At 46.9% G+C, this 12804-nt stretch overlaps 1 protein-coding gene across 1 annotated transcript in view; it reads right to left on the bottom strand.

The window, feature by feature from the left end:
- The window catches only part of LOC138638861 (zinc finger protein 773-like), a 44012-nt gene that overhangs the window by 12657 nt on the left and 18551 nt on the right, over positions 1–12804 (bottom strand). The window contains exons 4-6 of the mRNA XM_069728554.1: positions 9897–9974; positions 9665–9763; positions 9433–9519 (exon numbers count right to left, since the gene is read on the bottom strand). Of these exons, the coding sequence (XP_069584655.1) occupies positions 9433–9519; positions 9665–9763; positions 9897–9974 (264 nt within the window). The remainder of the gene's footprint in view (positions 1–9432; positions 9520–9664; positions 9764–9896; positions 9975–12804) is intronic.

The following is a 12804-nucleotide window of genomic DNA, read 5'->3' as shown; positions in this document are numbered from 1 at the left end:
CCGTGACAAGATGCAGACCTTGACGCAGTTGGTGCATGACAACATGACGCAGGCTCAGGCTGATCAGAAGCACTGGTACGACCAGAACGCCCGGGAGCGGACCTACCACGTGGGTCAAAAGGTGTGGGTGCTGGTCCCCGTACCAACGGATAAGCTTCAGGCCGCCTGGGAGGGCCCGTGCGTCGTCCACCAACAGCTCAACCCGGTCACGTACGTGGTCACGCTTGACCACGCTCGGGGTAGGCGAAAGGCCTTTCACGTCAACATGATGAAGGCTCATCACGAACGTCAACCTTTCGTCCTACCGGTCTGCAGCTTGCCCGAAGACGGTGAGGAAGACACCCTCCTGGACTTGCTGGCCCAAGCCAAGGCCAATGGGTCCATCGAGGATGTGGAGGTAAGCGCCTCGTTAACTGAACCCCAGCGGGTGCAGTTGCAAACCACACTGGAACCTTTCCGGGTCGTGTTCTCCAACCGACCTGGGAGGACTGAGTTAGCAGTCCACGAGGTGGACACCGGGAATCACGCCCCACTACGGCGAACACCCTATCGAATCTCTGACCAGGTGCAGCAGATTATGCGCCAAGAGATTGATGAGATGTTACAGCTGGGGGTGATTCGACGGTCAAAGAGTGCGTGGGCCTCACCTTTAGTTCTCGTGCCAAAGAAGGACCGGACCACCCGGTTCTGCGTGGACTACAGGGGACTCAACGCCATCACAGCCTCTGACGCGCACCCCATGCCGCGCATCGAGGAGCTGCTTGAGAAGTTAGCTGGCGCAAAATACCTGACAATAATGGATTTGAGTAGAGGATACTGGCAGATTCCCCTGAGCCCCGAGGCGCAGGAGAAGTCCGCCTTTATCACGCCCTTCGGACTGTATGAGTCCACGGTCATGCCCTTCGGCATGAAGAATGCCCCTGCCACTTTCCAGCGGATGGTCAACCTCCTGCTTCAGGGACTGGAGACGTACGCCGTGGCGTACTTGGATGACATTGCCATCTTCAGTCCCTCCTGGAAGGAACACCTGCAGCATCTCGAGGAGGTGCTCAGGCGAATTCACCAAGCAGGACTGACTATCAAGCCGGGAAAGTGTCAGATGGGCATGAGGGAGGTTCACTACCTGGGGCACCGGGTAGGCGGGAACACCCTGAAGCCAGAGCCTGACAAAGTGGGAGTGATCGTGAACTGGCCCACTCCCGTGACCAAGAAACAGGTGATGTCCTTCTTGGGCACTGCAGGGTACTATAGGCGCTTCGTAAAGCACTATAGTAGCCTGGCAAAACCTTTGACGGACCTCACCAGGAAGAAGCTACCCCACATCGTCAACTGGACAGATGGCTGTGAGGGGGCCTTCCAGGCGTTGAAAACTGCACTGTGCAACGCCCCTGTGTTGAAAGCAGTCGACAGCAGTCGACCGTTCTTGGTGCAGACCGACGCCAGCGAGTTTGGCCTTGGTGCTGTACTCAGCCAGGATGACTCGGACGACCAAGAGCACCCCGTGTTATACCTGAGCCGGAAACTTTTGCCGAGGGAAGTGGCCTACTCCACCATCGAGAAGAGTGCCTGGCCATAGTCTGGGCCCTGCAGCGCTTGCAGCCCTACTTGTACGGTCACACCTTCACTGTGGTGACCGACCACAACCCTCTGCGCTGGCTAAATGCCATGTGTGGAACCAACGGCAGGTTGCTACGCTGGAACCTTGCCCTTCAGCAGTTTGACTTCACCATTGAACATAAAACGGGCAAAGAGCATGGGAATGCAGATGGACTCTCCCGCCAGGGTGAACCTACTGAGGTGCCCATGGAGGCATACCGTGGGGTACTGCCTCCCTAGCGCACACCAAAAGGGGGAGGTGTCACGATATGGTATGAAATATCACATAAGTTTAGTTGCTCGTCAGCTCATGAGGTGGGCTAAACCCCCCCTTCACTAGCTGACTCTACTTGTTTCTCTCTGGGCTACGGACTGTATGCTAGAAGGGGGTTTTATTGCCCTGGGGTCGTAAATTCCAGGCTCAGAGGAAAGTCCCTCACCCCTCCCACCTTCACTAGTCAGAACTGGTAAAGTGGCTCCAAAATTCATGAAAGATCCTTTGTTTGGTTTTGGTACGATATTATGCACCATGTTTACGGTAAGAACACGAAAATATATATTCGTATTCCCACTCGGTGTAGGTACCCATCCCTTGAAACTCGGGCTTCTAACTCCATCTGGTAAAGAAGTAGGGATTTCTCTGTAAATATGTATCCCAGTTAGGACATATTTGATCTCATTAGAATGCTCACGTTAATCTGAGATGAATGATGAGCTTTTTAGGACGCTGACATGTTTTGTAGTGAAGTTATAGAAACTAGAGAGAATAGTTTAAAGTTTAGGCAGAATGTAGAGAGAGGAGGGTCTGGATAAGCTAGCCTTTCTGTGATGTCACAGCCTTAATGTTTTAAGTGTCTGGCAGGCTCTGAGGAGTCACTTGCTGCTGGATTTCTTGTCCTGTCCTGGAAGAGCCCTGCTCACGTCCCAATGAGCTGGGATGTATGGGAAAAACTCCACTAGCCTGGTTGCCTGTCATGCTTTGAACATGTAAGTGTTGTTTTTTTTTTCTCTTTTATTCCCTTTATGTTATAATTGCCCATGTACATATTTGCAATTGTCTCATTGGTAACTTCTTTATAAAATATTTTTGATAAAGCACTGCCTAATTAATTTCAATGGGATATAATATTATATATTAGTCCGTTCTCCTGTTCTAAACCGTACCCTAAGTCTCTTGAAGGGAAAATACGCTACTGTTACTGTTGTGTTGGGTTAGCTTCGGACCCGTTTAATCGAAGCTGGTGGCGGCGATACAGTGTGCAGGCTTTTGGGTTATGTTGTAGCGGCTGCGGCGTTAATAATTATTGTTCCTGCCTGAGTGGGAGTAGTTATCGCGTCGCTGCAGCGTGCCCAATAGCCAGTACATAGCAGGCAGCCTTTCTGGCGACTAATTACCTAGGGTGCAGTACCTAATCTGACCTGAGAGTAAGGGGGCGCCAGAGAGCTGCAAGTGCTAAGTGGAACTGTAAGCGGGATATACATAAATCCCTGCAGTTTGTGGTATATAGAAAGCAGTGGGATACCTAGAATAAGCCCCTGCTGTAAACTCAGAGGTCAATAGCCTTGTGTGTGGTTTTTTCATCACATTGTTAGCAGTGGAGGGATAACTAAGATAAGCCCCCCTGCACATGTGATAGCCGTCTGTTGGCCTAAAGTCACCCCAACCCGTGACGCAGGGGTGACGGTCACGGTGTGAATCCTGACCAATTGGTGACAGCGGTCAGGGGAATCGTGACACTGATATAAATCTGATATTACTGTAATCGCACCGACCCAAAAAATAAACTTGTCTACTCACTTACACCGCATGAGGAACGTCGTAAAAAAAAAAAAATTTCACATGCTGTTTTTTTTTCATTCTGCCTCCCAAAGATCGCAGTAAGGCTTGGCGCACATTTATCCTGTGCTCTACGCTGAGCACTTAACACCAGTGTTTCCGTGTAATTCTCTGAAATACGAGATTCGGACGGAACCACCGGCAGAAGATTCCATATAATGAGGCAGATGGAGACACTGTGGACACCATAGGACCTGTGATCCGGCAGTGCGTCTTTTTAGGATTCCATAAAAGCGCCATAGGCCAGAGTTTTGTGCTCTTCTGAAAAGAAGAATACTGCGGAACAGAGGCCAGAGTAAGTCTGCTGCCTCATTATAGTGAATGGATCCGTTGGGGGTTACATCTGTCACATCATTTGGAGATTTAGATGGAAACTCTGATGTAAGTGCTCAGTGTAGAGCGCCGGATAAAATGATCCTAAACGTTATGTAAAATGTCCCAATAAAAGCTTCAACTCAATTCACAAAAAGAGCAAGTCCCCACTCAGGTCTGTCATCTGTTAATGGAAATATAGGGGGCTTCCACATTACTGGTAGCACAAAGCCTCTGGAAAAGCAAAATGGCTCCTCACCCGCCAAAAGAAATTCAGCAAATTCTCCGCTCCCAAATCCAAATGCCTCCCTCCCTTCTGAGCCCCAGTGTGCCTAAACAACATTTAGCGCCCACATAATTGGCATTTCTGTAGTGATGAGAGCCCGCCTAATTTACAGGTGCGTGTCTCCAGAAGAACGAGCTGGGCATAATGTACTGGTCACTACAACGTACTGGTCACTACAACGCCAGTTTGCAATTTTCACTTATGAAAACATTTATGGATTCCAAATCGTCACTACATCTGTTGATAAATTCCCAAAGGGGTATAATTTCTTTCCGAAATGGGGTCATTTGAGGGGGGATTCTGCATTTCTGTCACTTAGGGTCTCTTTACATAGAATCCGCAAACTATTCCAGGAAAATCTGCATTCCAGGAGACAAATAGCACTCCGTCCCTCCCGAGTCTCTCCGCATGGCTAAGCAGTATTGCCCAGCCACATATAAGGTATAGCCACGTTCAGTAGAAACTGTGGGACAAGTTTTGGTGCCATTTTTACCCATTTTGCAGTGTGAAAATGTAAAACTTGGGGCTAACACAATCTTGGTGGTAAAAAAAATGTAAATTATTTTATCTTCACTGCTCAATGGCATAAAAGTCGGTGACACATCTGTGGTGTCAATAGAAATCACTGCACCCCTAGATTAAATCATTGAGAGGTTTAGTTTGTAAAATGGGGTCACTTATGGGGGGTTCTGATGTGTTACATTCGCAGAGCCGCTAAGGTGGTAACATGGCACAAACAAGTGCAGCACAATCGGCACTGTAATATGGGGCTTCTTCCCTTCTGAGCTTTGCACCGTGCCGCAAAAGTAGTTTTCAACGACATACGGGGTATCGGTAAACTCAGGAGAAATTGCACAACAAATTTTAGTGTCCATTTTTTCCCTGTTACCCTTTTGAAAATGCAAAATTTGGAGCTAAAGAAGATTTTTGCCGGATAAATTTGATTTTTTTTTTATTTTCACAGCTTAACGTTATAAACTTCTGTGAAGTACCAGGGGGTTCAAGGTGCTCAATACACATCTAGATAAGTTCCCGAAGGGGTCTAGTTTCCAAAATAAGGTCACTTGTAGGGGGTTTCCACTGTTTAGGCACATCAGGGGCTCTCCAAACATGACATGGCGTCTGCAAATTATTCTAGCAAATTTTACATTCACAAAGTGAACTGGCGCTCCTTCCCTTCTGAGCCCTGCTGTGCGTCCAAAGTGTAGATTTCCCCGACATATGGGGTATCGGCATGCTCAGGAGAAATTGCACAACAAATTGTATGGTCTATTTTCTCCTGTTACCCGTGCGAAAGTTAAAAAAAAAATATATATATTTTATATATATATATACATACATACATACATACATATACATACATATATATATATATATATATATATATATATATATATATATATATATATATATATCAGTCTAAAGGAAAATTTGTGTGAAAGTTATTTTTTTTTTCTCCCTTTCACATTCCAAAAATTCCTGTGAAGTACCTGAAGGGTTAATAAACTTCCTGAATGTGGTTTTGAGCACCTTGAGGGGGTACAGTTTTTAGAATGGTGTCACCTTTGGGAATTTTCTGTTATATAGACCCCCTCAAAGAAACGTCAAATGTGAGGCGGGCCCCAAAAAATAAAATAAATAAAAATTGGTTGTCAATTTTTAACCCTTATAACGTCCTAACAAAAAAATATTTTTCTAAAATTTTGCTGGATGTGAAGTAGACATGGGGGAAATGTTACATATTAACTATTTTGGTAACAAGACCAGGCAACATAATAAATATACAAGGGGAATTCAAAGCACTAAATAGTGCAGAAAGACCCCTCACCAAACGCAAGAACCAACTCCATAAAGATTACAAGAAAGGAGTACACCAGGAGCATATAGGTAATAGAAAATAATAACAATACTTTATTAAACCACATATGTTAGTACAAAAGTGTGACTAGTATCATCAAAATAGTATCAAAAAATACAACGTACAAGGATGATAAAAACATGAGTGGGTATCCCCCCGGTGCGTACTGACTATGGGGCCAATATAACAGTTAAAATATAAACGCATGTCACTGTAGGTTTAACTGTGTCAGGTATATACTACTTAGTCGACAACACCCAGTGGTATGACAGTCCAAAAGTAAACCGGAGCAGCGCTTACCAATGCAGGGTCCCAGAGCCAGGCGCAGCGGGAGAGATCCACCAACAGAACCCCCGACGCGCGTTTCGCCCACGAGTTAGATAGCTTTATCAAGGGGAGATAGCTCTGACCGAGTGTGACATCATTAAATAGCGCCGGCCTGCCGCCATGTAAGCGGTCACCTGTTGTACCCTGGCCAATGGCAGCGGAATGTTCGGCGCATGCGCGCGTCTCAGCCCCAGGCCCCGCGTCAGGGAAGGCGTCATGCATCGCAAGGGCGCCTGGGAAAACACCCAGGACGCACGCGCGGTGCAGGGAAAGACGCCGCCGCGGCGGGGAGCCAGGGGGAGAAGACACAGCGCATGCGCACTACCGCAATAGACCGGCTAAAGGGTATGGGATCTCTCACTGCTGTGAGCCCCAACACAACACCTAAGGGAAGGGGAACAAACACATCATAGGGACCAACATATGAAACCGAACTATTTTGTGCAAAATGACTCTCTGATTTAAAGGCATAAAGATTAAAAGTTTGAAAATTGCGAAATTTGCACCAAATTTCTGTTTTATTCACAAATAAACGCAAGTCATATAAAAAAATGTTACCACTATTATGAAGTACAATATATTACGAGAAAACATTATCAGAATCACCGGGATCCATGAAAGCGTTCCAGAGTTATGCCCTCAAAGTGACAGTGGTCAGAATTGTAAAAATTGGCCTGGTCAGGAAGGTGAAAACAGGCTTTAGGGTGAAGGGGTTAAAAGACTATAATAACAGAATAATTATAGAGGACAAAGAAAAGGCTGAGATGTTAAACTGACGCATCTCATCCGTGTTCACCAAAGACCTGACCTGATAGACCTAGTTTAAACAGAAGAAAAAGTACGCCCACGACTGAGCAAATGAAAGAGTGACAAATCCCCCGGCCCAGATGGCATTCATCCATGGATACTGAGGGAGCCGAGCTCAGTAATTGACAGACCGCTGCATCGAATATTTTTAGACCCTCTTGTAACAGGGTTGATGCTACAGGTTTGTTGGATGTGATTCCGATATTTAAAGAAAGGTAAGAAGGTGGAGCCAGGTATCTACCGTCCGGTAAGTCGGACATCAGTAGTGTGACATATGAGGACATCATAAGAAATTACCTGCAGAGATATTTACAGAGAATATTATAATAGCTGACAACCAGCATGGATTCATGAAGGATACGTCGTGTCTGACAACATGCTGTGTTTCTACGAGGAGGTGAATGCAGATCTGGATGCTGGTAATGCCGCTGTGATGTGATTTATCTGGACTTTAGAAAGGCATCTGATCCTGGACCACATTAACAGCCTTATACTAAAGCTACAAAAGCAAGAACTGTGGGAAACTATATGCAGATGGGTAAGGAACTGGCTAAATGGCAGGAAACAAAGCCTTCATAGATGGTACGTTCTCTAAATTATTTTTATCATCATCATCATTATTATTTATTTATATAGCACCATTAATTCCATGGTGCTGTACATGAGAAGGGGTTACATACAAATACAAATATCACTTACAGTAAAGAAAACTAACAATAAGACTGCTACAGAGGGGCGAGGACCCTGCCCTTGGGGGCTTACATTCTATACGCTTTCTCAAAACAACAAGCTCAAACCACCATCTGCTAAACCATGCAGCATAAGCTAGCTCTGGCAATGAGTGCAAGCCAGGTCCCAGATTATATAGAAGATGGGAGTGGCTATCAATGCACAGCTGAGTGCCTTAATGCAGGAATGCTTCCAGTAGCTCTCAACAGAGCAGATTAACCCCTGCACTGCCAAAATAAACTTACAGAGTTTAATATGAAGGTGAAGTGCTTCTAATCAGGGCAGGAGTAAAGAAGAAATCAGACACTGCTGTCATCTGGCATCTCTGTCGCGGTAAATCCGTGACGGATCTGTATCGAGAGCAGTGGGGACAGCGAAGATCTGTATCGGGAGTAGTGGGGGACGGCACGGATCCGTACTGTGAGCAGTGGGGACCGCAGGTATTGGTACTGGGGCTGATTATTTTTAATCTCTTTATTAATGACCTTGTGGATGGGATTGAGAGTAAGGCCGGGATCACACATGCGAGAAACACGTCCGTGTCTCGCATGTGAAATCCAAGCTCTGGCGCCGGAACTTCGGAGCGGAGCGTGCGGCCGCATAGCAACACATGGAGCCGCACGCTCCGCTCCGAAGTGCCGGCACCAGAGCTTGGATTTCACATGCGAGACACGGACGTGTTTCTCGCATGTGTGATCCCGGCCTTAAGCCAAAGTCTGATTCTTAATTTTATTGTTTGCTGACGACACCAAACTATGCAGGATACAAAAGTCTAACCCTGACATTACAATATGATCCGGATAAGATGTCTGAATGGGCGAAACCTGGCAAATTTGACTAATGTAGATAAATCTAAAGTAATGCACTGAGGACGGAGTAATCCTACAGCTGCATATACATTAGATGGGAGAATACTCGGGACCACAGAACAGGAGAAGGACGGGGGGCTTCTGGTTACAAAGCTGAGCAGCAGCACTCAATGTCAAGCAGCAGCTGTAAAAGCAAACAATATTTTAGGGTATATAAAAGATAAAAGTCCTGCCAATCCCAACGTATTGTTACCCCCTTATAAATCACCTCTGAGGCCACATCATGAATATGGAATCCAGTTTTGGGCTCCACATTTTAAAAAAGGACATTCAGAAGATAGGGTCAGTTCAAAGGTGGCAACTAGATTAGTAAGCGGGATGGAGGCCTCTCCTATGAGATGTTGGAAAAGTTGGGCTTGTTTAGTTTCGAAATGAGATCTCCTCTGAGACGTCTTTTTTTAATGTATAAATAAATGTGCGGTCAGCACAAAGGACGGCACAGGGCTTCTTCCTTCCAAAGACCATGCAGTCAGACTGTGAAGGCCGACCACAAGAGGTAGCAATGGCCGACACTATAACAGCCTTTATACGAGTGCTGGAGGGTTTCCTCAGTACACAGAACATTGTGGGTTAGGAATAATTGAGAGACAACGTGTATAAATTGGTGGCGAAAGGTTGAATTTGATGGACCCAGGGTCTAAACCCAAGTAACAGTCATGATGCAGGGAATGGACTGGTTTGGAGCATTCAGTAGACCACCACGACACAGAGAGGAAATGGGTCAGGGGACCGCCGTGATGTAGGGAGAGGAATAATAAGGGCAGAAGACCAATCAGACACCAAAGGACTGGAAATAGGGGACAGTGCTCACCTTGATCCCTGGAGTCTGTCTCGGAGTGATACACCTCATTCTCCCGTTTTACTTTCACCGGACGTTCCCGTTTTCGTGCTCGACTTCCTGCAAGATACCGTCGGGTCACATGACACAACAGACAAGGCGCTGTGCCATCCCACAGCTAGTTCCTCCCCGGTGATCGCTCCACATCACCCACCGCACCCGATTATGAGATAACGGTCACACGAGCCGCACATATAGACCTGACCTCGGATAGGTTGTCCCCTCGTCTCTTTTCCCGGGATGATTTCCTCCAGGTCATGTCGTTGTATTTTTAGAAGAATGTCCGGGACGAGGACGACAGCACCTGTCAGTGCGACACGAGACATGAAGAGGTCACACGGCCGCGGTGGCGGCAGCCATGATGTCCACGTCTCCACACAATGTCTCCACCACCGAGCACTATACACTGACCGTGCGGTGATACGGCTCGCACTCACTTGTTGACGGCTTTCCGCGCTCACGATCGCCGGACTTCTCGATCTTCACCAGCAGATTTGGGTTCAGGATCCTGTAACCTGGAAGGAGGAAGACACGTGAGGCTGCGGACGGAGCTCTGGATGTAACTAGAGTACAAGTGGGAATTCCATGAAGCCTTGGATGTGAATAATGACTGAATGCAGATTGGGATGTCACTAGAGCCATCGATGGGACTGCAGAGTAAGTAGTGAACGCGGCTGTGGGAGTAACCAGTGGGATCTACTTGGTGGTGTAGATGGGACTTGTTCTCCCGTCATCTACAGAACGTCAGAAAAAACTGGGACCATAACTAGAAATGTGACTGGAGTAGATGCACAGTGGATGCAGCTCTGGATGTAACTGGAGTTACGAAATGGTCAATTCAACCTTACATGTGACAAGAGGGGAAAAAAAAGCCGTGACCCTTCTATATGGAAGAGGCTGAACTTGAGGAATGGACGCAACTGGACTGAAAACTAATCGTCCATGAAAAGCATCACAGTAGGTGTCTGGTGAACGAACACTGCGCGTTTCAGATCACCGAGGCGTCTCCAACACTGATCGTTCTCTGTGTGAAAGATAACATGCCCCTGTATACTGCAGGGAATATGACGGCGGACACAATCCGTGCAGAGCAAGAAACTATGGACAACACGGCCGATACGTCTCATCTGTGCGCGAAACACAGTCCCGTACTCCTGAAAACTAACGGCTCCTGCACTGGGCAGAATGATCAGCGGGGAGGAATTTGTGCAAGCATCGCGTACATCACTACTAAATACACGCCCCCCCCCCCCCCCCCAAAAAAAAAAAAAAAAAAAATTATAATATCTATATACATAATTGTCTAAGGGGTACTTCCGTCTATCTGTCCTTCTGTCATGGATATTCATTGGTCGTGGCCTTTGTCTATCATGGAAATCCAAGTCACTGATTGGTCGCCGCAAAACAGCCACGACCAATCAGCGACGGCCACAGTCCGGAAGAAAATGGCAGCTCTATACTCCCCGCAGTCAGTGTCCCCGGCACTCCGCTTCTTACTCCCCGCAGTCAGTGTCCCCGGCGCTCCGCTTCTTACTCCCCGCAGTCAGTGTCCCCGGCGCTCCGCTTCTTACTCCCCGCAGTCAGTGTCCCCGGCGCTCCGCTTCTTACTCCCCGCAGTCAGTGTCCCCGGCGCTCCGCTTCTTACTCCCCGCAGTCAGTGTCCCCGGCGCCCGCTCCATACTCCCCTCCGGTCACCGCTAACACAGGGTTAATGCCGGCGCTAACGCATTCCGTTACCGCCTCCATTAACCCTGTGTGTCCCCAACCTTTTACTATTGATGCTGCCTATGCGGCATCAATAGTAAAAGAAAGTAATGGTAAAAATAGTACAAACAAAAAACCTGCTATACTCACCCTCCGTTGTCCGCTGAGCCGCTCGCGCCTGCCGCCATCTTCCTTTCCCAGCGATGCTTTGCTAAATTACCCATAAGACCTAGCGGTCTCGCGAGACCGCTAAGTCATATGGGTAATTTCGCAAAGCATCCTGGGAACGCAAGATGGCGGCAGCCGCGCGCCCATCTGCACAGCACCGTTGGATCCCAGGAGGCGGAGAGACGGGACGCTGAGGAGCAGCGACAAGAATGGTGAGTATGTTCAACTACAAGGGGCCCTCGGATCGTTATGTGAGTATGTTTATTTTTTTAACCTGTGACATACGTGGCTCGGCAATATACTACGTGGCTGGGCAATATACTACGTGGCTCTGTGCTGTATACTGCATGGCTGGGCAATATACTCCGTGGCTGGGCAATATACTCCGTGGCTGGGCAATATACTCCGTGGCTGGGCAATATACTCCGTGGCTGGGCAATATACTCCGTGGCTGGGCAATATACTCCGTGGCTGGGCAATATACTCCGTGGCTGGGCAATATACTCCGTGGCTGGGCAATATACTCCGTGGCTGGGCAATATACTCCGTGGCTGGGCAATATACTCCGTGGCTGGGCAATATACTCCGTGGCTGGGCAATAAACTACGTGGACATGCATATTCTAGAATACCCGATTTATTTATTTATATATATTTGTCTAAGGGTTTTTCTGTCTGTCTGTCCTGGAAATCCCGCGTCTCTGATTGGTCGAGGCCGCCAGACCAATCAGAGACGGGCACAGTATCAACGTAGATGTCATAATGGTTGCCATGGCGACGATGATGTCATAAAGGTTGCCTCGACCAATCAGCGATGGACACAGTCTGCCGCGAATTCTGGAATCATCATTGTCCATATACTACGGGGACGGGGACATGCATATTCTAGAATACCCGATGCATTAGAAACGGGCCACAATCTAATATATTAATATTATATATATATATATATATATATATATATATATATATATATATATATATATATATATATATATATATATACAGTGGGGCAAAAAAGTATTTAGTCAGTCAGCAATAGTGCAAGTTCCACCACTTAAAAAGATGAGAGGCGTCTGTAATTTACATCATAGGTAGACCTCAACTATGGGAGACAAACTGAGAAAAAAAAATCCAGAAAATCACATTGTCTGTTTTTTTAACATTGTATTTGCATATTATGGTGGAAAATAAGTATTTGGTCAGAAACAAAACTTCATCTCAATACTTTGTAATATATCCTTTGTTGGCAATGACAGAGGTCAAACGTTTTCTGTAAGTTTTCACAAGGTTGCCACACACTGTTGTTGGTATGTTGGCCCATTCCTCCATGCAGATCTCCTCTAGAGCAGTGATGTTTTTGGCTTTTCGCTTGGCAACACGGACTTTCAACTCCCTCCAAAGGTTTTCTATAGGGTTGAGATCTGGAGACTGGCTAGGCCACTCCAGGACCTTGAAATGCTTCTTACGAAGC

This window comes from Ranitomeya imitator, chromosome 5 (genome assembly GCF_032444005.1).
Source record: "Ranitomeya imitator isolate aRanImi1 chromosome 5, aRanImi1.pri, whole genome shotgun sequence".
In the NCBI taxonomy this organism is placed as follows: domain Eukaryota; kingdom Metazoa; phylum Chordata; class Amphibia; order Anura; family Dendrobatidae; genus Ranitomeya; species Ranitomeya imitator.
The sequence above is the reverse complement of the archived record's forward strand: the minus strand, read 5'-3'. Positions and strand labels throughout refer to the sequence as shown.